At 53.0% G+C, this 24,311-nt stretch overlaps 1 protein-coding gene across 1 annotated transcript in view; it reads right to left on the minus strand.

Annotated features, from left to right (window-relative positions):
* mcm7 (minichromosome maintenance complex component 7) overlaps nt 1-24,311 on the minus strand; it is a gene marked incomplete at its 3' end in the record, with an annotated part of 47,911 nt that overhangs the window by 15,666 nt on the left and 7,934 nt on the right. The window contains exons 3-11 of the mRNA XM_080184783.1: nt 22,208-22,372; nt 20,790-20,914; nt 16,164-16,344; nt 14,012-14,149; nt 12,862-13,011; nt 11,670-11,784; nt 6,454-6,585; nt 3,849-3,932; nt 2,693-2,904 (exon numbers count right to left, since the gene is read on the minus strand). Coding sequence (XP_080040909.1) covers nt 2,693-2,904; nt 3,849-3,932; nt 6,454-6,585; nt 11,670-11,784; nt 12,862-13,011; nt 14,012-14,149; nt 16,164-16,344; nt 20,790-20,914; nt 22,208-22,372 — 1,302 coding nt within the window. The remainder of the gene's footprint in view (nt 1-2,692; nt 2,905-3,848; nt 3,933-6,453; nt 6,586-11,669; nt 11,785-12,861; nt 13,012-14,011; nt 14,150-16,163; nt 16,345-20,789; nt 20,915-22,207; nt 22,373-24,311) is intronic.

Genomic DNA, 24,311 nt, shown 5'->3' on the forward strand with positions numbered 1-24,311 from the left:
TAGGGAGGTCTTGCTGCAGCTGTATAGGGCATTGGTGAGGCCGCAGCTGGAGTACTGTGTGCAGTTTTGGGCGCCGCACCTGCGCAAAGATATTTTGGCCTTGGAGGGAGTGCAGAGGAGGTTTACTAGGCTGATACCAGAGTTGAGGGGGTTGAGCTATGAGGAGAGGCTGAATAAACTGGGCTTGTACTCATTAGAGTTTAGAAGAATGAGGGGAGATCTCATTGAGACGTATAAGATGATGAATGGGATGGATAGGATAGAGGTGGAGAGACTCTTCCCGCTCAAAAAAGACAGTAGGACTAGGGGGCACAGCCTCAAGATAAAAGGGGGGCGGTTTAGAACGGAGTTGAGGAGGAACTTCTTCACTCAAAGGGTGGTGAATCTCTGGAATTCTCTGCCCATTGAAGTGGTGGAGGCTGCCTCGCTAAATATTTTTAAGACGCGGGTTGATGGGTTTTTGATAAGAGAGGGGATTAAGGGTTATGGGGAGAAAGCGGGAAAGTGGAATTGAGCAGCGACAGATCAGCCATGATCTTATTGAATGGCGGGGCAGGCTCGAAGGGCTAGATGGCCTACTCCTGCTCCTATTTCTTATGTTCTTAAGTACAAGAAGGTCAGAGGTGCCTGTAGGCAGCAGGACAGGCAGATAAAGTGGCTAAGACGACAAATGAGATACTTGACCCATTAGCAGAGCCTGGGCTGCAGAGTTTCGGCAATGAGGACAGGCTAGTACAGCTGAGGTTGTTTTCCTTGGAGCAGAGAAGGCTGAAGTGTACAAAACGGACAAGAGATAGGATAGATCGGAAGAAAGAGTTCAAAGACGCGCAGGTTAGGGTGCATTGGGCCGTGCTAAATACTCGCTCAGTGTTACCCGAACAGGCGCCAGAATGCGGTGACTTAGGGGATTCTCACAGTAACTTCATTGCAGTGTTAATGTAAGCCTCACTTGTGACGCTAATAAATAAACTTTAAAACATACCCCCTCCCTTAGTAAAGGTGTCAATAGTCAGAGGGCACAGATTTACCATCGATAGGTAGATTTATAAGAACATAAGAAATAGGAGCAGGAGTCGGCCATCTAGCCCTTCGAACCTGCCCCGCCATTCAATAAGATCATGGCTGATCTGATAGTGGATCAGTTCCACTTTCCCGCTTTCTCCCCTTAATTCCCCTGTCTATCAGAAACCTATCTACCCGTGACTTCAATATATTCAGCGAGGCAGCCTCCACCACTTCAACGGGCAGAGAATTCCAGAGACTCACCACCCTTTGAGTGAAGAAGTTCCTCCTCAACTCCGATCTAAACTGCGCCCCCCCCCTCTTATCTTGAGGCTGTGCCCTCTAGTCCTGCTGTCCTTTCTAAGCAGGAAGAATCTCTCTACCTCTACCCTATCCATCCCCTTCATTACCTTATACGTCTCTATAAGATCCTCCCCTCATAGACGTATTTTGATTAAAAGCTTTTTCACCGAGGGTTGCGGGAACCTTGACCTCACTGCCCGAAAGGGTGGTGGAGGCGGAGAACCTTGACATTCAAGGAGCATTTAGATGAACACGTTGAGGTTTACTTATTCGCGTCAGAAGCAGGCTTACATTAACACTGCGATGAAGTTACTGTGAAAATCCCCCAGTCGCCACACTGCGGTGTCCCTGCAGGTTACACCGAGGGGGAATTTAGCACGGCCAACGCACCCTAACCGGCAGGTCTTTCAGACCGTGGGAGAAATTGCAGCAAAAACACCACAGCAAGCAAGGCACTGGATCAACGCAACGCTGGCCATTTCACACGCAGCGACTGAGGCAAAGACTCTCGGCACACAGAAACACAGCCTCTATTCTGAGCCCTAACAGGGGGATGTCAAGGAGTTGAGGGAAGAAGGGACTGGAGGGATAAAGAGTTCAGGAACAGAGGTTCCTCTGGAGTACAGTATGTCAACCAAACAACTTGCCTCTCCACAGGGCGTTGTGCCAATCGCAATGGTTTTGGGGTCATTGTTAACCTCTTACTTCTTTGAATTCATAAAACACGGGGGAGAGGGTTTAACACGGTTAAACTTTGGGGGGGGGGGGGGGGAAAGAGGGTTTAACACGGTTAAACGTTGCGGGGGAGAGGGTTTAACACGGTTAAACGTTTGGGGGGGGGGGAGAGGGTTTAACACGGTTAAACGTTGGGGGGGGGGGGGGAGAGGGTTTAACACGGTTAAACGTTGGTGGGGGGGAGAGGGTTTAACACGGTTAAACGTTGGGGGGGGGGGGGGGGGAGAGGGTTTAACATGGTTAAACGTTGGGGGGGGGGGAGAGGGTTTAACACGGTTAAACGTTGGGGGGGGGGGGGAAAGAGGGTTTAATTCCAGGTGGCAGTCTACAAACCATCGAATATTTCAAAGTATGAAACGTATTTCAAATCTGAAGCGAACTTTGGTTAAAGCACACAAAGCACTGTTTTAAAATAGATAGCTGGGCAGGAGGGAGAGAAGGTTTACTCGGATAACACCAAGCGCCACTGGGTTTACAGATTGTCAAAGGATGGTTCGGACGGGCCTCTTTTCCCTCGACGGGGGGACAGAGGTTTTTTTTTTGTCCGAAGGATTAAAGACTCCCGATCGGAGTAGATCACTGGCCCACACAAATCGCTACGAGTGTGACGGGGAGCGTGCAAGCACTCTGGCCTCCCTCATCTGCCACTTGCCTTGGCGATCGAGATGGTCTGCTGCTCCATCACCTCGTGAATGGCAGTGCGGTCAGAGTCCATCATCTTGTCAAACTCGTCGATGCAGCAGATGCCTTGGTCAGCCAACACCAGAGCCCCACCTTCCAGGATCATCTCCCCGGTCACCGGGTCTTTCATCACTGCAGCGGTCAGCCCCACGCCCGACGACCCTCGGCCCGTGGTGTACTGACCTGGAGGGAGAACACACGGACGTGAGGTCAGCACGGACCCACGGAGCAAACTCTCCGGCCAAATGTACCGGCAGCTCAGTATCCCAACGTCAGCACACGTTCCCTCGCTGTTAAAAATAAACTAGGGGGAAACACGGCCCAAAGTTCACGATCGCACACACACAGACACCCTGATATCACCCAGGGTTCACACACACACCGATGTCACCCAGAGTTCTCACACACACACCGATGTCACCCAGAGTTCACACACACACACCGATGTCACCCAGAGTTCACACACACACACCGATGTCACCCAGAGTTCACACACACACACCGATATCACCCAGAGTTCACACACACACACCGATATCACCCAGAGTTCACACACACACACCGATATCACCCAGAGTTCACACACACACACCGATATCACCCAGAGTTCACACACACACACCGATATCACCCAGAGTTCACACACACACACCGATATCACCCAGAGTTCACACACACACACCGATATCACCCAGAGTTCACACACACACACCGATATCACCCAGAGTTCACACACACACACCGATATCACCCAGAGTTCACACACACACACCGATATCACCCAGAGTTCACACACACACACCGATATCACCCAGAGTTCACACACACACACCGATATCACCCAGAGTTCACACACACACACCGATATCACCCAGAGTTCACACACACACACACACCGATATCACCCAGAGTTCACACACACACACACACACCGATATCACCCAGAGTTCACACACACACACACACACACCGATATCACCCAGAGTTCACACACACACACACACACCGATATCACCCAGAGTTCACACACACACACACACACACCGATATCACCCAGAGTTCACACACACACACTCTCACAGATATGACTCAGACCTCACAGTGCAGGGTCAGTTAGCCAGACTTACTCCTTGGCGCCAGTCGGTCGATGTAGCAAAGTAACTGCGATTTGGCCACCCCTGGATCACCCATCAGACAGATATTGATGTTACCTACAGGAGGGAAGCAGAGAGCATTAGCAACAGAATCGCAGGTACTGGACGTGAATGGCCCGAGGCTCCCAGTCAAAGGCCACTCTCCTTTACGCATTAAACGCTGAGGTTAACCCTGCCGGTTCCATTTATTTTATCGAGGGTCACAGTGAGCCATCGAGCCAGATTTCCAGAACGCGGAGCTCTCAGCTACAATCTGTAGCTGGGGGTGGCACAAGTGGTTAGCACTGCAGCCCACAGCGCTAGGGATCAGTGTTCGGTTCCCGGCTCGGGTCACTGTCTGTGCAGACTCTCCACCCCTTTCCTCCCACAGTCTGAAAGACGTGCTGGTTAGGGTGCGTCGGCCGTGCTAAATTCTCCCTCAGTGTCCCCCGAACGGGCGCCGGAAGTGTGGCGATTCAGAGAATCCTACACCGCAGGAGGTGGCCATTCAGCCCATCACGTCTGCACCAACTACATTCCCCTCCAGCCCCTATCGCCAGAACACCGTGCATTTACCCTAGCTGGTTCCCTTGAGACTAAAACGGCAATTTAGCACGGCCCAAACTACCTGACCCGCACATCTTTGGACCGTGGGAGGAAACCGGAGCACCCGGAGGAAACCCACGCAGACACAGGCAGTATGTGCAAACACCACACAGACAGTGACCCGAGCCGGGAATCGAACCCAGGTCCCTGACGCTGTAAGGCAGCAGTGCCAACCAACGTGCCACCTGACTCAGCGAGTTCCATGGTAACTTCACTGCAGCGTTAATGGAAACCTATTCGTGACAATACTGTAACTGAGCCCAGCGGATCTCCCAGAATCGAGAGGAGGGAATCGAAAAGAATGTGAAACCAACATCAAAGGGTGAGGGATACTTGTGCACCAGTCGCAAAAAACCCAGTCTGCAGGTGTAGCAGGTGATCAAGAAGGCGAATGGGATGCTGGCCTTCATAGCGAGGGGGATAGAATATAAAAGCAGGGAGGTCTTGCTGCAACTGTACAGGGCACTGGTGAGGCCGCAGCTGGAGTACTGTGTGCAGTTTTGGTCGCCGCGCTTGCGCAAGGATATTTTGGCCTTGCGGGGAGTGCAGAGGAGGTTCACTAGGCTGATACCGGAGTTGAGGGGGTTGGTCTATGAAGAGAGACTAAATAGACTGGGTCTGTACTCATTGGAGTTTAGAAGGATGAGGGGGGGATCTTATAGAGACATATAAGATAATGAAGGGGATGGATAGGGTAGAGGTGGAGAGATTCTTCCCGCTCAGAAAGGACAGCAGGACTAGAGGGCACAGCCTCAAGATGAGGGGGGGGTGCAGTTTAGATCGGAGTTGAGGAGGAACTTCTTCACTCAAGGGTGGTGAATCTCTGGAATTCTCTGCCCTTCAAGCCTGCCCCACCATTCAATAAGATGATGGCTGATCTGATAGTGGATCAGTTCCACTTTCCTGCTTTCTCCCCTTAATTCCCCTGTCTATCAGAAACCTATCTACCCGTGACTTCAATATATTCAGCGAGGCAGCCTCCACCACTTCAACGGGCAGAGAATTTCCAGAGACTCACCACCCTTGAGTGAAGAAGTTCCTCCTCAACTCCGATCTAAACGGCACCCCCCCCCCTTATCTTGAGGCTGTGCCCTCTAGTCCTGCTATTCTTTCTAAGCGGGAAGAAAAATCTCTCTACCTCTACCCTATCCATCCCCTTCATTATCTTATACGTCTCTATAAGATCCCCCCTCATCCTTCTAAACTCCAACGAGTACAGACCCACTCTATTCAGCCTCTCTTCATAGACCAACCCCCTCATCTCCGGTATCAGCCTAGTGAACCTCCTCTGCACTCCCTCCAAGGCCAATATATCCTTGCGTAAGTACGGCGACCAAAACTGTACACAGTGTCTCTTGGGAGACTGCAGACTCTCTGGGGAGAGAGCAGATGAGCGGGATTAGGACTGTGCAGAGATTCACGGGTACGGGTTTAATTTGGGTGGAATATTCAAGGCACGCGGTGGGGTGGGGGGTTCAAGGCACGCAGTGGGGGGGGGGGGGGGGGGGATTCAAGGCACGCGGTCGCGGTGGTGGGGGGGGGGGGGGACTGACCAGCAGAATGGGACGAGTCATTGGAGAGAAGGTAGCAAAAAAAAAGAGTTGAGGATCGTATCAAATCAGTCATGATCGCGTGGACTGGTGGAACAGTCTGGATGGGCCAAATGGCCTCTTCCTGTTTCTTACTGTCTGACTGGCCTGGTTTTGCGCAGAGCAGATTGACAGTAACCTGCTTTTAATGAGTGTGAAAAATGAAGCACTTTTGCAGAACACCGAACCAATTCCTTTGCAAGTCCAGTGCTCCCCCCTTCAGGCCAGTCCAACCTGTCGCAGATTTTAAATTGAGTTTTTGGGGTCTTTTTAAGGAGTCAGACGGTGTGGGGTGGGGTGGGGGGCAATCCCAGACAGGGCAGGACCACAACCACGCTCGCCCGGAGGCCAGACACACCCGCCCCACCACCCCGGGGAAGGGAGATCCGGTCCACGTCCCTTACCTCGTATCTTCATGCCTTTGGGGGACTGATCCACTCCTCCCACCAGGAGCAGCAGCAAGGCCTTCTTCACGTCCTCGTGGCCGTAGATCTCCGGTGCAATGGAGGCGGCGAGTTTCTCGTAGAAATCCTCCTCTGGGAGAAAGAGAGCGATAGAGAGCAAGCGTTAAGCTCAGCGCTCACTCACTGTCATCACTGCCACACCAAACAACTGGGACACACATCACAAATGCTTCAATAAATTTCCCCAGCACCTCTGCCAGGTTCCCAAGCATCCTTTAAACCCTCAACTCAGCAAACATCACACCTGACGCTGCACCAATCAAATCAGTAGCAGGAGTCGGCCACTCATAAGAACATAAGAAACAGGAGCAGGAGTCGGCCATCTAGCCCTTCGAGCCTGCCCCGCCATTCAATAAGATCATGGCTGATCTGATAGTGGATCAGTTCCACTTTCCCGCTTTCTCCCCTTAATTCCCTTGTCTATCAGAAAACCTATCTACCCGTGACTTCAATATATTCAGCGAGGGTAGCCTCCACCACTTCAACGGGCAGAGAATTCCAGAGATTCACCACCCTTTGAGTGAAGAAGTTCCTCCTCAACGCCGATCTAAACTGCCTCCCCCCCCTTATTTGAGGGCTGTGCCCTCTAGTCCTGCTGTCCTTCCTAAACGGGAAGAATCTCTCTACCTCTACCCAATCCATCCCTCATCTCCGGTATGCAGTGAACCTCCTCTGCACTCCCTCCAAGGCCAAAAATATCTTTGTGCAAGTGCGGCGACCAAAACGGCACACGGTACTCCAGCTGTGGCCTCACCAGTGCCCTGTACAGTTGCAGCAAGACCTCCCTGCTTTTATATTCAATCCCCCTCACTATAAAGGCCAGCATCCCATTCGCCTTCTTGATCACCTGCTACACCTGCAGACTGGGTTTTTGCGACTCATGCACAAGGACCCCCTGGTCCCTCTGCACCGTAGCATGCTGCAGCTTTTCGCCCTTTTAAATAGTAATCCCTCCTACTATTATTCCTGCCAAAGTGGATAACCTCGTGCTCGGGGGGGGGAGGAGAGAGAGAGAGAGAGAGAGAGAGAGGAGGAGGAGGAATGGGAGGGGAAGAGGAGGTCCAGCGACTCTCAGCACTCAAACAGAATTTCACCTCATCCCCATCTTAAGTGGGCGGCCCCTTATTTTTAAGCAATGAGCCCCAAGTCCCACACGTGGGAATGTCCTCTCCACATCCACCTTGTTAACACCACCCAGGCTCTTACAAAGGTTTCCAGGGCGGCACGATGGCACAGTGGGTTAGCACTGCTACCTCGCAGCAGCCAAGGGACCTGGGGTTCGACTCCCAACTTGCGGTCACTGTCTGGGTGGAATCTGCACATTCTCCCTGTGTCTGTGTGGGTTTCCTCCAGTTTCCTCCCACAGTCTGAGAGGCGTGCTGGTTAGGGTGCACTGGCTGTGCTAAAATTCTCCCTCAGTGTGTACCCAAACAGGCACCAGAGTGTGGGCGACTAGAGGATTTTCACAGTAACTTCATTAGTGTTAATGTAAGCCTGGGCGAGAGACTGAATAGACTGGGTCTGTACTCGTTGGAGTTTAGAAGGATGAGGGGGGATCTTATAGAGACGTATAAGATAATGAAGGGGATGGATAGGGTAGAGGTAGAGAGATTCTTCTTCCCGCTTAGAAAGAATAGCAGGACTAGAGGGCACAGCCTCAAGATAAGGGCGGGGGGGGGACAGTTTAGATCAGAGTTGAGGAGGAACTTCTTCACTCAAAAGAACATAAGAACATAAGAAATAGGAGCAGGAGTCGGCCATCGAGCCCTTCGAGCCTGCCCCGCCATTCAATAAGATCATGGCTGATCTGTCATGTCTCAGTTCCACATTCCCGCTCTCTCCCCATAACCCTTAATCCCCTTGCCTATCAAAAACCTATCAACCCGCGTCTTAAATATATTTAGCAAGGTAGCCTCCACCACTTCAACGGGCAGAGAATTCCAGAGATTCACCACCCTTTGAGTGAAGAAATTCCTCCTCAAACTCCGTTCTAAACCAACGCCCCCTTTATCTTGAGGCTGTGCCCTCTAGTCCTACTGTCCTTTCTGAGTGGGAAGGGCCTCTCCACCTCTATCCTATCCATCCCATTCATCATCTTATATGTCTCAATGAGATCTCCCCTCATTCTTCTAAACTCTAACGAGTACAAGCCTAGTTTATTCAGCCTCTCCTCATAGTTTCAACCCCCTCAACTCCGGTATCAGCCTAGTAAACCTCCTCTGCACTCCCTCCCAGGCCAAAATATCCTTGCGTAAGTGCGGCAACCAAAACTGCACACAGTACTCCAGCTGCGGCCTCACCAGTGCCCTGTACAGTTGCAGCAAGACCTCCCTACTTTTATATTCAATCCCCCTCGCTATGAAGGCCAGCATCCCATTCGCCTTCCTGACCACCTGCTGGCTGGGTTTTTGCGACTCATGCACAAGGACCCCGAGGTCCCTCTGCACCGTCGCATGCTGCAGTTTTTCACCCTGTTAGTAGTAGTCCTTCCTACCATTATTCCTACCAAAGTGGACAACTTCACACTTGCCAACATTAAATTCCATTTGCCAGTTCCTGGTCCATTCGCCCAGCCTATCTAGATCCTTCTGCAGACTTTCCACACCCTCCGCACAATTTGCCGTTCCACCAATATTGGTGTCATCAGCAAATTTCGACACCATACACTCGGTTCCCTCCTCCAGATCATCTCTATAAATGGTAAATAGCTGAGGCCCCAGCACTGATCCCTGGGGCACTCCACTAGTCACCAACCGCCAATCCGAACAGCACCCATTGACCCCCACTCTCTGCCTCCTATTTGACAGCCAATCCTCTATCCACACTAACACCCTACCCCCAACTCCATGCCCCCTGACCTTCTGTAATAACCTCTTGTGCGGCACCTTATCAAACGCCTTCTGGGTGGGAAATCTCTGGAATTCTCTGCCCGTTGAAGTGGTGGAGGCTACCTCGCTGAATATATTTAAGTCACGGGTAGATAGGTTTCTGATAGACAGGGGAATTAAGAGGAGAAAGCGGGAAAGTGGAAATGATCTTATTGAATGGCGGGGCAGGCTTGAGGGGCTAGATGGCCCACTCCTGCTCCTATGTCTTATGATCTTACTAATAAATTTAAGCTCAGGTTGACCCTTATAAACAGTAGAGAATACAAGCCTACCCTTCTCCAACTTCTTCTCATTACAGAACCCTTCCATCCCTGGAACTAGTCTTGTAAATGTTCCCTGAACTGCCTCAAATACATTGGCATCTCTCCTTAAATCAGGAGACTAATACTGTACGCAACATTCCAGAGGTGGTCCCATCAATGTCCAGCTGAAGCACAGCCTCCCTATTTTTACGCTGAATTCCCCTTGTGATAAATAAAAACACGCTATTAGCTTTCCAATTGCTTGCTGTTCCTGTATCCCAGCCTTTCGCAATTCACGCACTGCGACACCCAGATCCCTCTGCACCTCAGAACATAGAACATCCCAGCACAGTACAGGCCCTTCGGCCCTCGGTGTGTCCCCGACCAGTGGAACCAATCCAATGACCCCCTAACCTAAACTATTCCAATCTTATCCATATGCCTCTCCACTGACCATTTGAATGCCCTTAAAGTTGGCGAGTCCACAACTGCTGCAGGCAGGGCATTCCACGCCCTTACTACCCTGAGTAAAGAACCTACCTCTGACATCCGTCCGATAATTACCACCCCTTAATTTAAAGCTATGTCCCCTCGTGTTAGCCATCACCATCCGAGGAAAAAGGCTCTCACTGTCCACCCTATCTAACCCTCTGATCATCTTGTATGCCTCAATTAGGTCACCTCGTAACCTTCTTCTCTCTAATGAAAATAACCTCAAGTCCCTCAGCCTTTCCTCATAAGACCTTCCCACCATACCAGGCAACGTTCTGGTAAACCTCCTCTGCACCCTTTCCAATGCCTCCACATCTTTCTTATAATGCGGTGACCAGAACTGTACAGAATACTCCAAGTGCAGCTGCACCAGAGTTTTGTACAGTTGTAACATGACCTCACGGGCTCCGAAATTCAATCCCTCTCCCAATAAAAGCTAACACACCGTCCGCCTTCTTAACAACCTGGGTGCCAACTTTCAGGGATTCAGAGCTCTGCAAATCGCTCACCATTTAGATCATGAGCCTCTTTTTCACTCCTTCCGCAAAGCTGGATAATTTCACATTTGCCAGGTTCTCACCCACCCACCCACCCCACGTATACCCAGCTGCAGAGTTGCCACGAGTGCCACAGCCAAAGCTCAGCACATAAGGTTCAGGAGCCTTGGGACGTCCCTGGGAATCAACTGATTCCTATGGACCTTCCAACATATTTTCTGGCTCACTTGTTTTACTTTTGAGCCTCTGGGGATTCCCTTGAACGTTTGCGTAAGGATGTGCATGGTATTGATGTTTTTCTCTTTAATCCACAGGTACTCGCAGTCCGCCTTGTTGTCCAATGAGGGGCATACACGCGATGGGTCGTATGAGGGCTGGTCTTGGATGTTTCGACAGTAGCCTAGTGCTTCGCATCGTTAGTGTGTGCTTAAACTGGACCATCTGACAGGCAACACGACAGCTCAGTGACTATCACTGTTTGCTGTGCAGACACATGGATTTGGGCCGGTGTCTGTGTGGGAGTTTGCGCATTCTCCTCACGCTTGTGTGGGTTTTCTCCGGGTGCTCCGGTTTCCTCCCACACCCCAAAGATGTGCTCTTAGGCTGATTGGTGTAACAAATTGTCCCTAAATTAGTCTCCCCTCAATGTGGAGTGCCATAAGCGTAGACAAGGGTCATGGGTGGAAGAGGGGACTCAATGTTAAAAGGGGAGGGCGCGGGCTCTTTGGGCCGAAGGGCCTGTTTCCCAGGCTGTGTCGTTCTTTCTCCTATCCCACTTGTCAGAACTGATATCACCAGTGAGTCGCAGTCTCCTCCCACTGGTGCTCGCTCTCACAGAGTTACGACTCTCTTCATTAATCCTCAATAGGACTGAGAGGTCACACTCAAATTAGTGGTCAGTGTGGCCACCCCCCCAACCCCAATCGTCCCCGAGTTCAAGCTGGGGTCAGCCTCTCTTTCTCTCTCTGCCCGACAGTGAGGAAACGGGACAGCGCAGCGGACTGACAGAGACACCCCTCAGTCCGCCCCATACTGACCGGTGACTTGTTTCAGCTCCTTCTCGCTCAGCTCCTGAGTTCCCAGCTCGTCATCTTCTGTTTTATTCATTAGGCCGATCCTGTGGGCTTCCAGGTACGTCTCTGAGAGCAGACCCTAAAACGTCGAGGGGAGCCGGTGAGAGCCACGGGGTCAGCTCACTGCGCCGCAGGAGGGGCCAAATGGCTCTCCCCACGATGATGCGAAATGAAACACACACACACACACGGACGGACACGTAGCTTTGTTCTTCAATAATTTAGGAGCAAGCATTTTAAAAGGGCGAAAAGCTGCAGCATGCTACGGTGCAGAGGGACCTGGGCGTTCTTGTGCACGAGTCGCAAAAACCCAGTCTGCAGGTGCAGCAGGTGGTCAGGAAGGCGAATGGGATGCTGGCCTTTATAGCGAGGGGGATAGAATATAAAAGCAGGGAGATCTTGCTGCAACTGTACAGGGCACTGGTGAGGCCGCAGCTGGAGTACTGTGTGCAGTTTTGGTCGCCGCACTTGCGCAAGGATATATTGGCCTTGGAGGGAGTGCAGAGGAGGTTCACTAGGCTGATACCGGAGATGAGGGGGTTGGACTATGAGAGAGGCCTGAATAGACTGGGTCTGTACTCGTTGGAGTTTAGAAGGATGGGGGGGGTGGCAGATCTTATAGAGACGTATAAGATAATGAAGGGGATGGATAGGGTAGAGGTAGAGAGATTCTTCCCGCTTAGAAAGGACAGCAGGACTAGAGGGCACAGCCTCAAGATAAGTAGGGGGGGGGGGGGGGGGGGGGCAGTTTAGATCGGAGTTGAGGAGGAACTTCTTCACTCAAAGGGTGGTGAATCTCTGGAATTCTCTGCCCGTTGAAGTGGTGGAGGCTGCCTCGCTGAATATATTGAAGTCACGGGTAGATAGGTTTCTGATAGACAAGGGAATTAAGGGAGAAAAGCGGGAAAGTGGAACTGATCCACTATCAGATCAGCCATGATCTTATTGAATGGGGGGGCAGGCTCAAGGGGCTGGATGGCCGACTCCTGCTCCTATTTCTTATGTTCTACACCGGGCGGGGGAGAGAGAGGAGGAGGAGGGAGAGGAGGGAGGAGAAGAGGAGGGAGGGGAGGAGAGGGAGGAGAGGGGAGGGAGGAGGAGAGGGAGGGAGGAGAGGGAGGGAGTAGAAAGGGTCGGGAGATCTTCAAGCCCTTACCTGCACCACCTGACGGAAGCCAGACCTCATCATGGGAAGGAAGATACCGGTGATGGTGACGTGGTCCCCGGGCTGAGCCAGCCTGGTGTTCTCCCCTCGGCTGTACACCGTCATACTGCGGGGAATGTTCCCCACCGGCACCTGGTCACTCTGGAGGGAACGCGACGCAGTCAACGTCTCACCCAGCACAAGGACCAGCAGCCCACCCCCCAACCCCCACCACCCACCCCCCCTCCGACCCCGACCCCCACCACCCACCCCCCCTCCGACCCCGACCCCCACCACCCACCCCCCCTCCGACCCCGACCCCCACCACCCACCCCCCCTCCGACCCCGACCCCCACCACCCACCCCCCCTCCGACCCCGACCCCCACCACCCACCCCCCCTCCGACCCCGACCCCCACCACCCACCCCCCCTCCGACCCCGACCCCCACCACCCACCCCCCCTCCGACCCCGACCCCCACCACCCACCCCCCCTCCGACCCCGACCCCCACCACCCACCCCCCCTCCGACCCCGACCCCCACCACCCACCCCCCTCCGACCCCGACCCCCACCACCCACCCCCCCTCCGACCCCGACCCCCACCACCCACCCCCCCTCCGACCCCGACCCCCACCACCCACCCCCCCTCCGACCCCGACCCCTCCGACCCCGACCCCCACAATCCACCCCTCTCCCCTCCAACCCAACTACCCCCCCACACTCCCCCTAACGAACACCCCCCTCAGCTCACCACCCCCTCCTCCCCAACCCCACCACCCCCTCCTCCCCAAACCAACTCAACCCAACCCCCTCCCCCTCAACAACACAACCCCCTCCCCCCCAAACAACCCAACCCAACCCCCTCCCCCTCAACAACACAGCCCCCTCCCCCCCAAACAACCCAACCCACCCACCCCTCCCCCCCAAACAACCCAACCCACCCACCCCTCCCCCCCAAACAACCCAATCCACCCACCCCTCCCCCCCAAACAACCCAACCCACCCACCCCTCCCCCCCCAAACAATCCAACCCACCCCTCCCTCGACCCACCCACCCTCCCCCCAAACCACCCCCCCCCCCCCCCCCCCCCCACCACACTGCAGCCCTCCCCTCCCAGTTTGAAACCGCCACACGGTCCAGCTTCCCGCCACACACACTCACATGTTCCTGGATCTTTATTTCCTGGAATTTGATGAACTTGGACCCTCGCGACTGCAGGTAGACCCTCCCTCCTGACTTGTTGGTCTGGCACTCTCGGCTCGGACACATGATTAACGGCATGAAGCTGGGAGACTGGATCTGGGAGAGGAGGAGGAGGAGAAGGAGCCCAACATCAGCAAGGTCAGAGAGAGAGAGAGAGAGGGAGCGTGGGAACCGGCCCCCTCCCCTCCCACAACAACCCCCTCCCCGGCCAACTCCAGGGAAGATTCGCAGCCAGTTCCACACCGCCCAGACTTATCCCCCCCCCAGCTCCCTGATACCTTCTCAACCCACAATAAATCTCCCCCTGCCCCCAATATCAACCCCTCAAAGTATACACTATCCCCACCCATCCCAAAATAACCCTACATCCACCCGAATACCCCCTACCTTTCATACCCTCCCAACCCATACACTGCCCCACAATTAGCCCCACCCTGAATACCCCTCCATTCCTGCCCAAACCACACACTTTCCCACCAGCTCCCCCCCCGCCCCCCCAAGTATCTGCCTGCCCCTTAATACACTCCATTCCCCCCAGCCCACCCCAATACACCTCTCAACCAACACCTTACCCCACAATTACCCCTCCAACTGCCCCCTAATTACCTCCACCACCTCTCACGTGCATCATACTCTGCACCATCCCTTTTCCCCACCCCCCCCTCCCCGCCCGCCCCTCATCGACCCCCCCCACCGCCCACCCCCCAGCAGGCCCCCCTCCCCGCCCGCCCCTCATCGACCCCCCACCACCGCCCGCCCCCCCAGCGGGGCCCCCTCCCCGCCCGCCCCCCTCCCCGCCCGCCCCTCTCCCATAACATCCTCCCACTGTCCCACCTGCCTCCTGACTGAGAGAACCACACCCCAAGTGGGCCCAACTCCCCAACGGAAGGCTGGGTTCGGCCCGTGCGACCCGAGCTCTCCCCTTTTATATCTCCCACGGGAGGCGTCCTGTCAGTGGCTGGGTCAGCATTTTCGGACCGTCCCCTAATTGCCACTGAGGGGATTCAAGTGTCAACCACGTCGCTGTGGCTCTGGGGTCACGCGTGGGGGGCCAGCCAGACCGGGCAAGGACAGCAGGTTTCAGTTTGTCTGTCTCTAAAAACAACAATTGTTTCCTGGTCACCGTGAGACTTACGGAACATGAGAAATAGGAGCAGGAGTCGGCCATCTAGCCTTTCGAGCCTGCCCCGCCATTCAATAAGATCATAGCTGATCTGATAGTGGATCAGTTCCACTTTCCCGCTTAATTCCCCTGTCTATCAGAAACCTATCTACCCGTGACTTCAATATATTCAGCGAGGCAGCCTCCACCACTTCAACGGGCAGAGAATTCCAGAGATTCACCACCCTTTGAGTGAAGAAGTTCCTCCTCAACTCTGATCTAAACTGCCTCCTCTCTTATCTTGAGGCTGTGCCCTCTAGTCCTGCTGTCCTTTCCGAGCGGGAAGAATCTCTCTACCTCTCCCCTATCCATCCCCTTCGTTATCTTATACGTCTCTATAAGATCCCCCCTCATCCTTCTAAACTCCAACGAGTACAGACCCAGTCTATTTAGACTCTCTTCATAATCCAACCCTCTCATCTCCAGAATTGGCTGCAGTTGAGTGTGAAGTGATGTGTCTCGATACGAGTCATGAGCAGAGACAGGTAAACATGCCGGGCAACACGACAGCTCAGTGACTATCACTGTTTGCTGTGCAGACACATGGATTTGGGCCAGTGTCTCTGTGGGAGTTTGCGCATTCTCCCCGTGCTTGCGTGGGTTTTCTCCGGGTGCTCCGGTTTCCTCCCACACCCCAAAGATGTGCTCTTAGGCTGATTGATGTAACAAATTGTCCCTAAATTATTCTCCCCTCAATCTTCCCCAATAGGCGTAGACAAAGGTCATGGGTAGAGGAGGGCACTCAATGTTAAAATGGGCAGCGCGGGCTTGTTGGGCCGAAGGGCCTGTTTCCCGTGCTGCGTTGTTCTTTGTTAAGCGGTTCCGGGCTCACCTAAGCACTTCCACCACCGCCCAGTCCCCTCAGGCCCCACCCTCGCCAGCCCACAGACCACCCTCTGAACGGGCTGCCGTTTACGGGTGGCCAGGCTCTCTCTCTGTTGTACTCACCGGCTGGTACGTTTCCGCCCCGCACTGGTCACACGTGTACGTGGCCACCACCATCATGGGTTTGACCTCTGTCACTCTGGTAACTATGCCACGGACAGTCACGAGCTTCCCGATGCTGTCGGCCTTCACGTCCCGGATCACTTTGGGCTTCGCAGTGCTGCAAGGCTTGAAGTAGATCTCGCTGCGGAGAGCGGGGGTGAGTGCACGGAGCGGTTAGTGGCAGCCCAGCGTAAAACTGCTCCGCCTCCCTCACTAACATTTACAGTTTTACATCAAACTCCCGTTTATTCTAATCCCATTTTCCAGCACTTACGACCATAAAATATAGGAGCAGAAAATAGGGGCCCCCATTGCGAACCTACCCGTCTCTGTCTTACTGACGGAGTAACACAGAACATAGAACACTACAGCACAAACAGGCCCTTCGGCCCACAAGTTGCGCCGATCACATCCATACCTACCAGGGCCATAGAACTATCTGTAACTCCCAATCCCATTAAATCCCATATACTCATCCAGAAGTCTTTTAAAAGACCCCAACGAGTTCGCCTCTACCACCACCGACGGCAGCTCACTCACCACCCTCTGAGTGAAAAACTTACCCCTGACATTTCCTCTGTACCTACTCCCCAGCACCTTAAACCTGTGTCCTCTCGTAGCGACCATTTCAGCCCTGGGAAATAGCCTCTGAGAATCCACCCTATCTATTCCTCTCAACATTTTATAAACCTCTATCAGGTCGCCTCTCAACCTTCGTCTCTCCAGGGAGAAGAGACCGAGCTCCCTCAACCTATCCTCATAAGGCATGGCTCCCAATCCAGGCAACATCCTTGTAAATCTCCTCTGCACCCTTTCAATAGCTTCCACATCCTTCCTGTAGTGAGGCGACCAGAACTGCACACAGTACTCCAAGTGGGGTCTGACAAGGGTCTTATAAAGTTGCAGCATTACCTCCCGACTCCTAAACTCAATCCCTCGATTAATGAAGGCCAGTACACCATACGCCTTCTTGACCACATCCTCCACCTGCGAGGCCGATTTAAGAGTCCTGTGGACCCGGACCCCAAGATCCTTCTGCTCCTCAACACTGCTAAGACTCCTACCCTTGATATTGTACTCCTGCATCCCATTGGACCTGCCAAAATGGGCCACTACACATTTATCCGCGTTGAAGTCCATCTGCCACTTCTCCGCCCAGTCCTGCATCCTATGTCCCGCTGCAACTTCTGACATCCCTGCAGACCATCCACAACACCACCAAACCTTCGTATCGTCGGCGAACTTACTAACCCATCCCTCCACCTTCCTCATCCAGTCAGTAACTCACTGACCTGGCCTCCACAGCCCTCTGCGTCAATGAATCCCACAGATTACCATCCCCTGGCTGAAAAACTCCCTCCTCATCTCGGTTCTAAATGGTTGTCCCTTTACTCTGAGGATGTGCCCTTGGTCTGTAGTCTCATGTGCTGTGGCATTCTTAAACCTCTGGCACCCTTCCACGATGTGGAGATGCCAGCGTTGGACTGGGGTGGGCACAGTAAGAAGTCTCACAGCACCAGGTTGGAATCACGAGCTTTCGGAGCGCTGTTCCTTCATCCTTTCAGGCAGTGAGTTCCAGATTCCCCCAATCCTCCACAAACCCCCCTCTCCTGACCTTGAATCTTTATCCTGTTTACTGATCTTTCTACTTGGGTGGGCAGGCGGGTGAGGGGGGGGTGGTGGGGGGAAAGAGAGAGAGAGAGAGAGAGAGGAGGAGGAGGAGGTCCCCCCCTCTATTTACTCAATGTTCTCTCAGACACTTCAATCAGGTTCTCCCTCAGCCTTCTCTGCTTCCAGGAAAACAATCCCAGCCTCTCTCCATAGCTGAAACACTCCAGCTCTGGGTGAGTCTCCTTTGCACTCCTTTTCCAGTGCTATCGCATCCCTCCTATGACCAAACGAGAAAATGCTGCAAAAACCTCAGCAGGGCTGGCAGCTCCCACGAGGAGAGAAAAGAGCTGACATTTCGAGCCCACGTGACTAAATCTAAGCTTTGACATGATGGATCCCTTTGAGAATGAATGTTACAGTTTGCAGGGGGGCATAGATAAGCTGCAGAGCTGGGCTGAGAGGTGGCAAATGGAGTTTAATGCAGAAAAGTGTGGGGTGATTCACTTCGGTAAGAGTAACAGGGGTACAGAATATAGGGCTAATGGAAGGACTCTTGGTAGTGTCGACGAGCAGAGAGATCTCGGGGTACATGTGCATAGATCCCTGAAAGTTGGCACCCAGGTTGATAAGGTTGTTGAGAAGGCGGATGGTGTGTTAGCTTTTATTGGTAGAGGGATTGAATTTCGGAGCCGTGAGGTCATGTCACAACTGTACAAAACTCTGGTGCGGCCGCACTTGGAGTATTATGTACAGTTCTGGTCGCCGCATTATAAGAAAGATGTGGAGGCATTGGAAAGGGTGCAGAGGAGGTTTACCAGGATGTTGCCTGGTATGGTGGGAAGGTCTTATGAGGAAAGGCTGAGGGACTTGAGGTTATTTTCATTAGAGAGAAGGTTGAGAGGTGACCTAATTGAGGCATACAAGATGATCAGAGGGTTAGATAGGGTGGACAGTGAGAGTCTTTTTCCTCGGATGGCGATGGCTAACACGAGGGGACATAGCTTTAAATTAAGGGGTGGTAATTATAGGACAGATGTCAGAGGTAGGTTCTTTACTCAGAGGGTAGTAAGGGCGTGGAATGCCCTGCCTGCAGCAGTTGTGGACTCGCCAACTTTAAGGGCGTTCAAATGGTCAGTGGATAGGCATATGGATAAGATTGGAATAGTTTAGGTTAGAGCGTCATTAGATTGGTTCCACTGGTCAGGGCAACATCGAAGGCTGAAGGGCCTGGACTGCGCTGGAATGTTCTATGTTCTAAAGGGTCGTCTGGCTTTAAAAGTCAGCTCTTTTTTCTCCTCACAGAAACTGCCAGCCCTGATGAGGTTTTCCAGCATTTTCTCTTTTGGTTTCAGATTCCAGCATCCACAGTAATTTGCTTTAATCCAAGGTTCTCTTGGCCCACGTCCTTTGAGAACATAAGAAATAGGAGCAGGAGTCGGCCATCTAGCCCTTCGAGCCTGCCCCGCCATTCAATAAGATCATGGCTGATCTGATAGTGGACCAGTTCCACTTTCCCGCTTTCTCCCATTAATTCCCCTGTCTATCAGAAACCTATCTAATGCTGCCTGGGACGTTGCCTTCACCCTCACACAAAGTGCAACCCTTTACCCCAAAAGGGCTTCAGTGACAGTGTCACGGTCTGTCAGAGCAGCACAGCTGATGGCGCCACGTTACAGAGGCTTGCCGGTGAGTCTGAGTTCCAACCAGCTGCCGGTAACTCGGTCTTTCCGATCAGACATCAGGGTGGCATCGAAAAGGCCCTCAAGCTCTGTCGCAAAGTCAAAGAGACCCAACCCGCCACGGCACCCATAAATCGACCGTCCATCTCACAGGGGCGGCACGGTGGTTAGCACTGCTGCTTCACAGCACCGGAGACCCGGGTTCGATTACCGGCTCGGGTCGCAGGTCACTGCCTATGCCGAGTCTGCATGTTCTCCCCGTGTCTGCATGGGTTTTATCCCGCAGTCTGAAAGACGTGCCGGTCAGGGTGCATTGGGCCGTGCTAAATTCTCCCTCAGTGTAACCCGAACAGGCGCCAGCCAGAGCGTGGCGATGAGGGGATTCTCACAGTAACTTCACTGCAGTGTTAACGCAAGCCTTACTCGTAACTAATAAATAAACTTTAGAATTCCTACAGGGCAGAAGGAGGCCATTTGCACCAACGATAATCTCACCCAGGCCATACCCCTGAACCCCATGTATAGACCCTGCTAACCACCCCCCACCCCCGGACACAATTTAGCATGGCCCATCCATCTAGCCTGCAGATGTTTGGACTGTGGGAGGAAACCGGAGCACCCGGAGGAAACCCACGCAGACACAGGGAGAACGTGCAAGCTCCACACAGAATCACAGAACTCTACAGTGCAGAATGAGTCCCTTCGGCCCATCGAGTCTGCACCGAACACAATCCCACCCAGGCCCTACACCCCCCCCCCCCCCCCAATATCCCTACGTATTATACCCACTAATCCCTCTGACCTACACATCCCTGGACACTAAGGGGCAATTTCTTAGCGTGGCCAATGCACCCTAACCCGCACATCTTTGGACTGTGGGAAGGAAACCCACGCAGACACAAGGAGAATGTGCCAACTCCACACACAGACAGTGACCCGAGCCGGGAATCGAACCCAGGACCCTGGCACTGGGAGGCAGCAGTGCTAACCCACTGTGCCATCCTCGCTGTGAGGCAGGAGGGTACTCGCCTGGAGGTCTCGATGCCCGTCAGCTGTGACACTAACACCCCTGTTTCGCCCTCCACAGAGGCTACCGGGCAGTCTGAACACCGGAGGTATCATCGGTTTCCACATCCGCAGTGTTTCGATATAAGTATCTGACGGGACAGCTCTCTGACTGAGCTGGCAGAGACACCACTGGTCATCTTCAGACGCGGGTGGGGGGGGGAGTGGAAAAGAGAGAGAGAGAGAGGAGAACAACAGGTGGCGGCACCTCCCAGCTCAAACCCACACTCACAATCTGCGCAGGAGTTCCTGCGGGTATTGGTTCTGAGGGTCATGGATCTCGTTGGGGTCTCGAGTCCGCTGCTCCATCATCAGCCGGTGTTCGATGTAAACATCCAGGGCATCCCTGTTCAGTACCTGTAGAGAGAAAGGATTAAGGGTTATGGGGAGAGGGTGGGAATGTGGAACTGAGACACGACTGTTCAGCCATGATCTTATTGAATGGCGGGGCAGGCTCGAGGGGCTGGATGGCCTACTCCTGCTCCTATTTCTTATCTCTTATGTTTCTTATGAAAGAGAGAGCGATCAATCAGCAGTTAAAACACTCCCAGAGGCACGGTCAACCCGACTGCTGGCAATCCGGTGACAGGTGCCAATGGTCCGGGTGGCTCAGGGCAGGCAGGAAGGCGGAAGGGAAGAGAGAACAGAAACGAGGGGCCACGAGCTTAGGGTGAGGGGGTAGAAGTATAATTTGGATGCTAGAGGGAGGTTTTTCCACACAGAGGGTCGTGGGGGTATGGAATGCACGACCAAGTAAGGTGGTGGAGGCAGGCACGCTGGAGTTGTTTAAGAGTTACTTAGATAGACACATGAGCGAAACAGGGATGGAGGGTTATAGGAGACTGTTTTAAATAAGGATCAGAGCCTCGGGACGTTCCTGGAAATCAACTGTTACACGTGTTGATGTTGTTCTCTTTTACTCCACAGGTGCATCAGTCCACCTTGTTGTCCAACAAGGGGCGTACACACGGTGGGTCGTACGAGGGCTGCTCTTGGATGTTTCGAGAGTAGCCTAGTACTTCACGTGGTTAGCGTACGCTTAAACTGGACCAGCAGATGGGCACAACGACAGCTCAGTGACTATCACTGCTGCCTCACAGGGCCAGGGACCCGTCTGATTCTGGCCTTGGGTTACTGTGCGTAGTTCTACATGTTTTCCCTGTGTCTGCCTGGGTTTCCTCCAGGTGCACTGGTTTCCTCCCACAGTCCTAAAGATGTACAGGTTAGGTGGATTGGCCATGCTAAATTGCTCCTCAGTGTCCAGGAATGTGCAGTCAGGGGGAATCAGCCATGCTAAATTGTCCCTTAGTGTCCAAAGATGTGTAGGTTAGGGTGGATTGGCCATGATAAATTGTCCCTTAGTGTCCAGCGACATGTAGGTTAGGGTGGATTGGCCATGCTAAATTGTCCCTTAGTGTCCAAAGATGTGTAGGTTAGGGTGGATTGGCCATGGTAAATTGTCCCTTAGTGTCCAGCGACATGTAGGTTAGGGTGGATTGGCCCTGCTAAACATACAGGGTTATGGGGATAGGCCGGGGGCTTGGGCCTGGATAAGATGCTGCGTTGGAGAGTCGGCGCAGAGCCGGTGAATGGCCACCTCCTGCACTGTAGGGACTGACGAAGCCACACTCTTCCCCGCCCTGGCTCTACCTCTCTCGTCTTGAACTGTGGCAGCAATTCCTGAACGGCGTCCGCAAAAAGGTTGACGTAGCGTCGCGTGTTCTCACAGATGGAGTCCACCAGCTCGGAGTCTTCCTCTGCAACATCGTCCAAGTCGATGTACAGCGCAACTTTCTCACGGTGAGCTATCTGCTCCTGGAAACAAAAGGAGAGAAAGTCCATTTGGAGGGGTTTTTACAAGATGATAGCCCACGCAACTGATGGAAATAAATACATTTTCTCTCTTGTTTAAGGGGAAGGAGATATCAGCCTTGGAGGGAGTGCAGAGGAGGTTCACTAGGCTGATACCGGAGTTGAGGGGGTTGGACGATGAAGAGAGACTAAATAGACTGGGTCTGGACTCGTTGGGGTTTAGAAGGATGGGGGGGGAATCTTATAGAGATGTATAAAATAATGAAAGGGATGGATAGGGTAGAGGTAGAGAGATTCTTCCTGCTCAGAAAGGATAGCGAGACGAGAGGGCACAGCCTCAAGATAAGGGGGGGCGCAGTTTAGATCGAAGTTGAGGAGGAACTTCTTCACTCAAAGGGTGGTGAATCTCTGGAATTCCCTGCCCGTTGAAGTGGTGGAGGCTACCTCGCTAAATATATTTATGTCACAGATAGATAGGTTTCTGATAGACAGGGGAATTAAGGGGAGAAAGCGGGAAAGTGGGAAAGTGGAACTGATCAACTTCAGATCAGCCATGATCTTATTGAATGGCGGGGCAGGCTCGAAGGGCTAGATGGCCGACTCCTGCTCCTATTTCTTATGGGAAACTTTTAAAATTGCTGATTTATTCAGTTGGTGTGTGTGTGGAAAACATTTAGCTCAAGGGTTGTGGAAGCAAGTCAGTTAAGAACATAAGAAATAGGAGCAGGAGATGGCCATCTAGCCCCTCGAGCCTGCCCCACCATTCAATAAGATCGTGGCTGATCTGATAGTGGATCAGTTCCACTTTCCCGCTTTCTCCCCTGTCGATCAGAAACCTATCTACCCGTGACTTAAATATATTCAGCGAGGCAGCCTCCACCACTTCAATGGGCAGAGAATTCCAGAGATTCTGACAAATTTACTGGAGTTCTATGAGGATGTGTCTAGGGCAGTGGATAGAGGAGAGCCGGTGGATGTGGTCTTTCTGGATTTTCAGAAGGCGTTTGACAAAGTACCTCATAAGAGGTTATTGCAGAAGGTCCGGGGACATGGAGTTGGGGGTAGGGTGTTAGCGTGGATAGAGGATTGGTTGTCAAATAGGAGGCAGAGAGTGGGGGTCAACGGGTGCTATTCGGATTGGCGGATGGTGACTAGTGGAGTGCCCCAGGGGTCGGTGCCGGGGCCTCAGCTTTTTACCATTTATATAGATGATCTGGAGGAGGGAACCGAGTGTAGGGTGTCGAAATTTGCTGATGACACCAAGATTGGGGGAAAGGCAAATTGTGCGGAGGGTGTGGAGAGTCTGCAGAAGGATCTAGATAGGCTGGGCGAATGGGCCAGGAACTGGCAAATGGAATTTAATGTTGGCAAGTGTGAGGTGGTCCACTTTGGTAGGAAGAATGGTAGGAAGGACTATTACTTACGTGGCGAAAAACTGCAGCAGGCGACGGTGCAGAGGGACCTCGGGGTCCTTGTGCATGAGTGGCAAAAACCCAGCTTGCAGGTGCAGCAGGTGGTCAGGAAGGCGAATGGGATGCTGGCCTTCATAGCAAGGGGGATTGAATATAAAAGTAGGGAGGTCTTGCTGCAGCTGTATAGGGCATTGGTGAGGCCGCAGCTGGAGTACTGCGTGCAGTTTTGGGCGCCGCACCTGCGCAAAGATATTTTGGCCTTGGAGGGAGTGCAGAGGAGGTTTACTAAGCTGATACCAGAGTTGAGGGGGTGGAACTATGAGGAGAGGCTGAATAAACTAGGCTTGTACTCGTTAAGAGTTTAGAAGAATGAGGGGAGATCTCATTGAGACATATAAGATGACGAATGGGATGGATAGGATAGAGGTGGAGAGACTCTTCCCGCTCAAAAAAGACAGTAGGGCTAGGGGACACAGCCTCAAGATAAAGGGGGGGCGGTTTAGAACGGAGTTGAGGAACTTCTTCACTCA

The sequence above is a fragment of the Carcharhinus amblyrhynchos genome, unplaced genomic scaffold, assembly GCF_965287045.1.
Source record: "Carcharhinus amblyrhynchos unplaced genomic scaffold, sCarAmb.v2.hapA scaffold_937, whole genome shotgun sequence".
Lineage (NCBI taxonomy): Eukaryota > Metazoa > Chordata > Chondrichthyes > Carcharhiniformes > Carcharhinidae > Carcharhinus > Carcharhinus amblyrhynchos.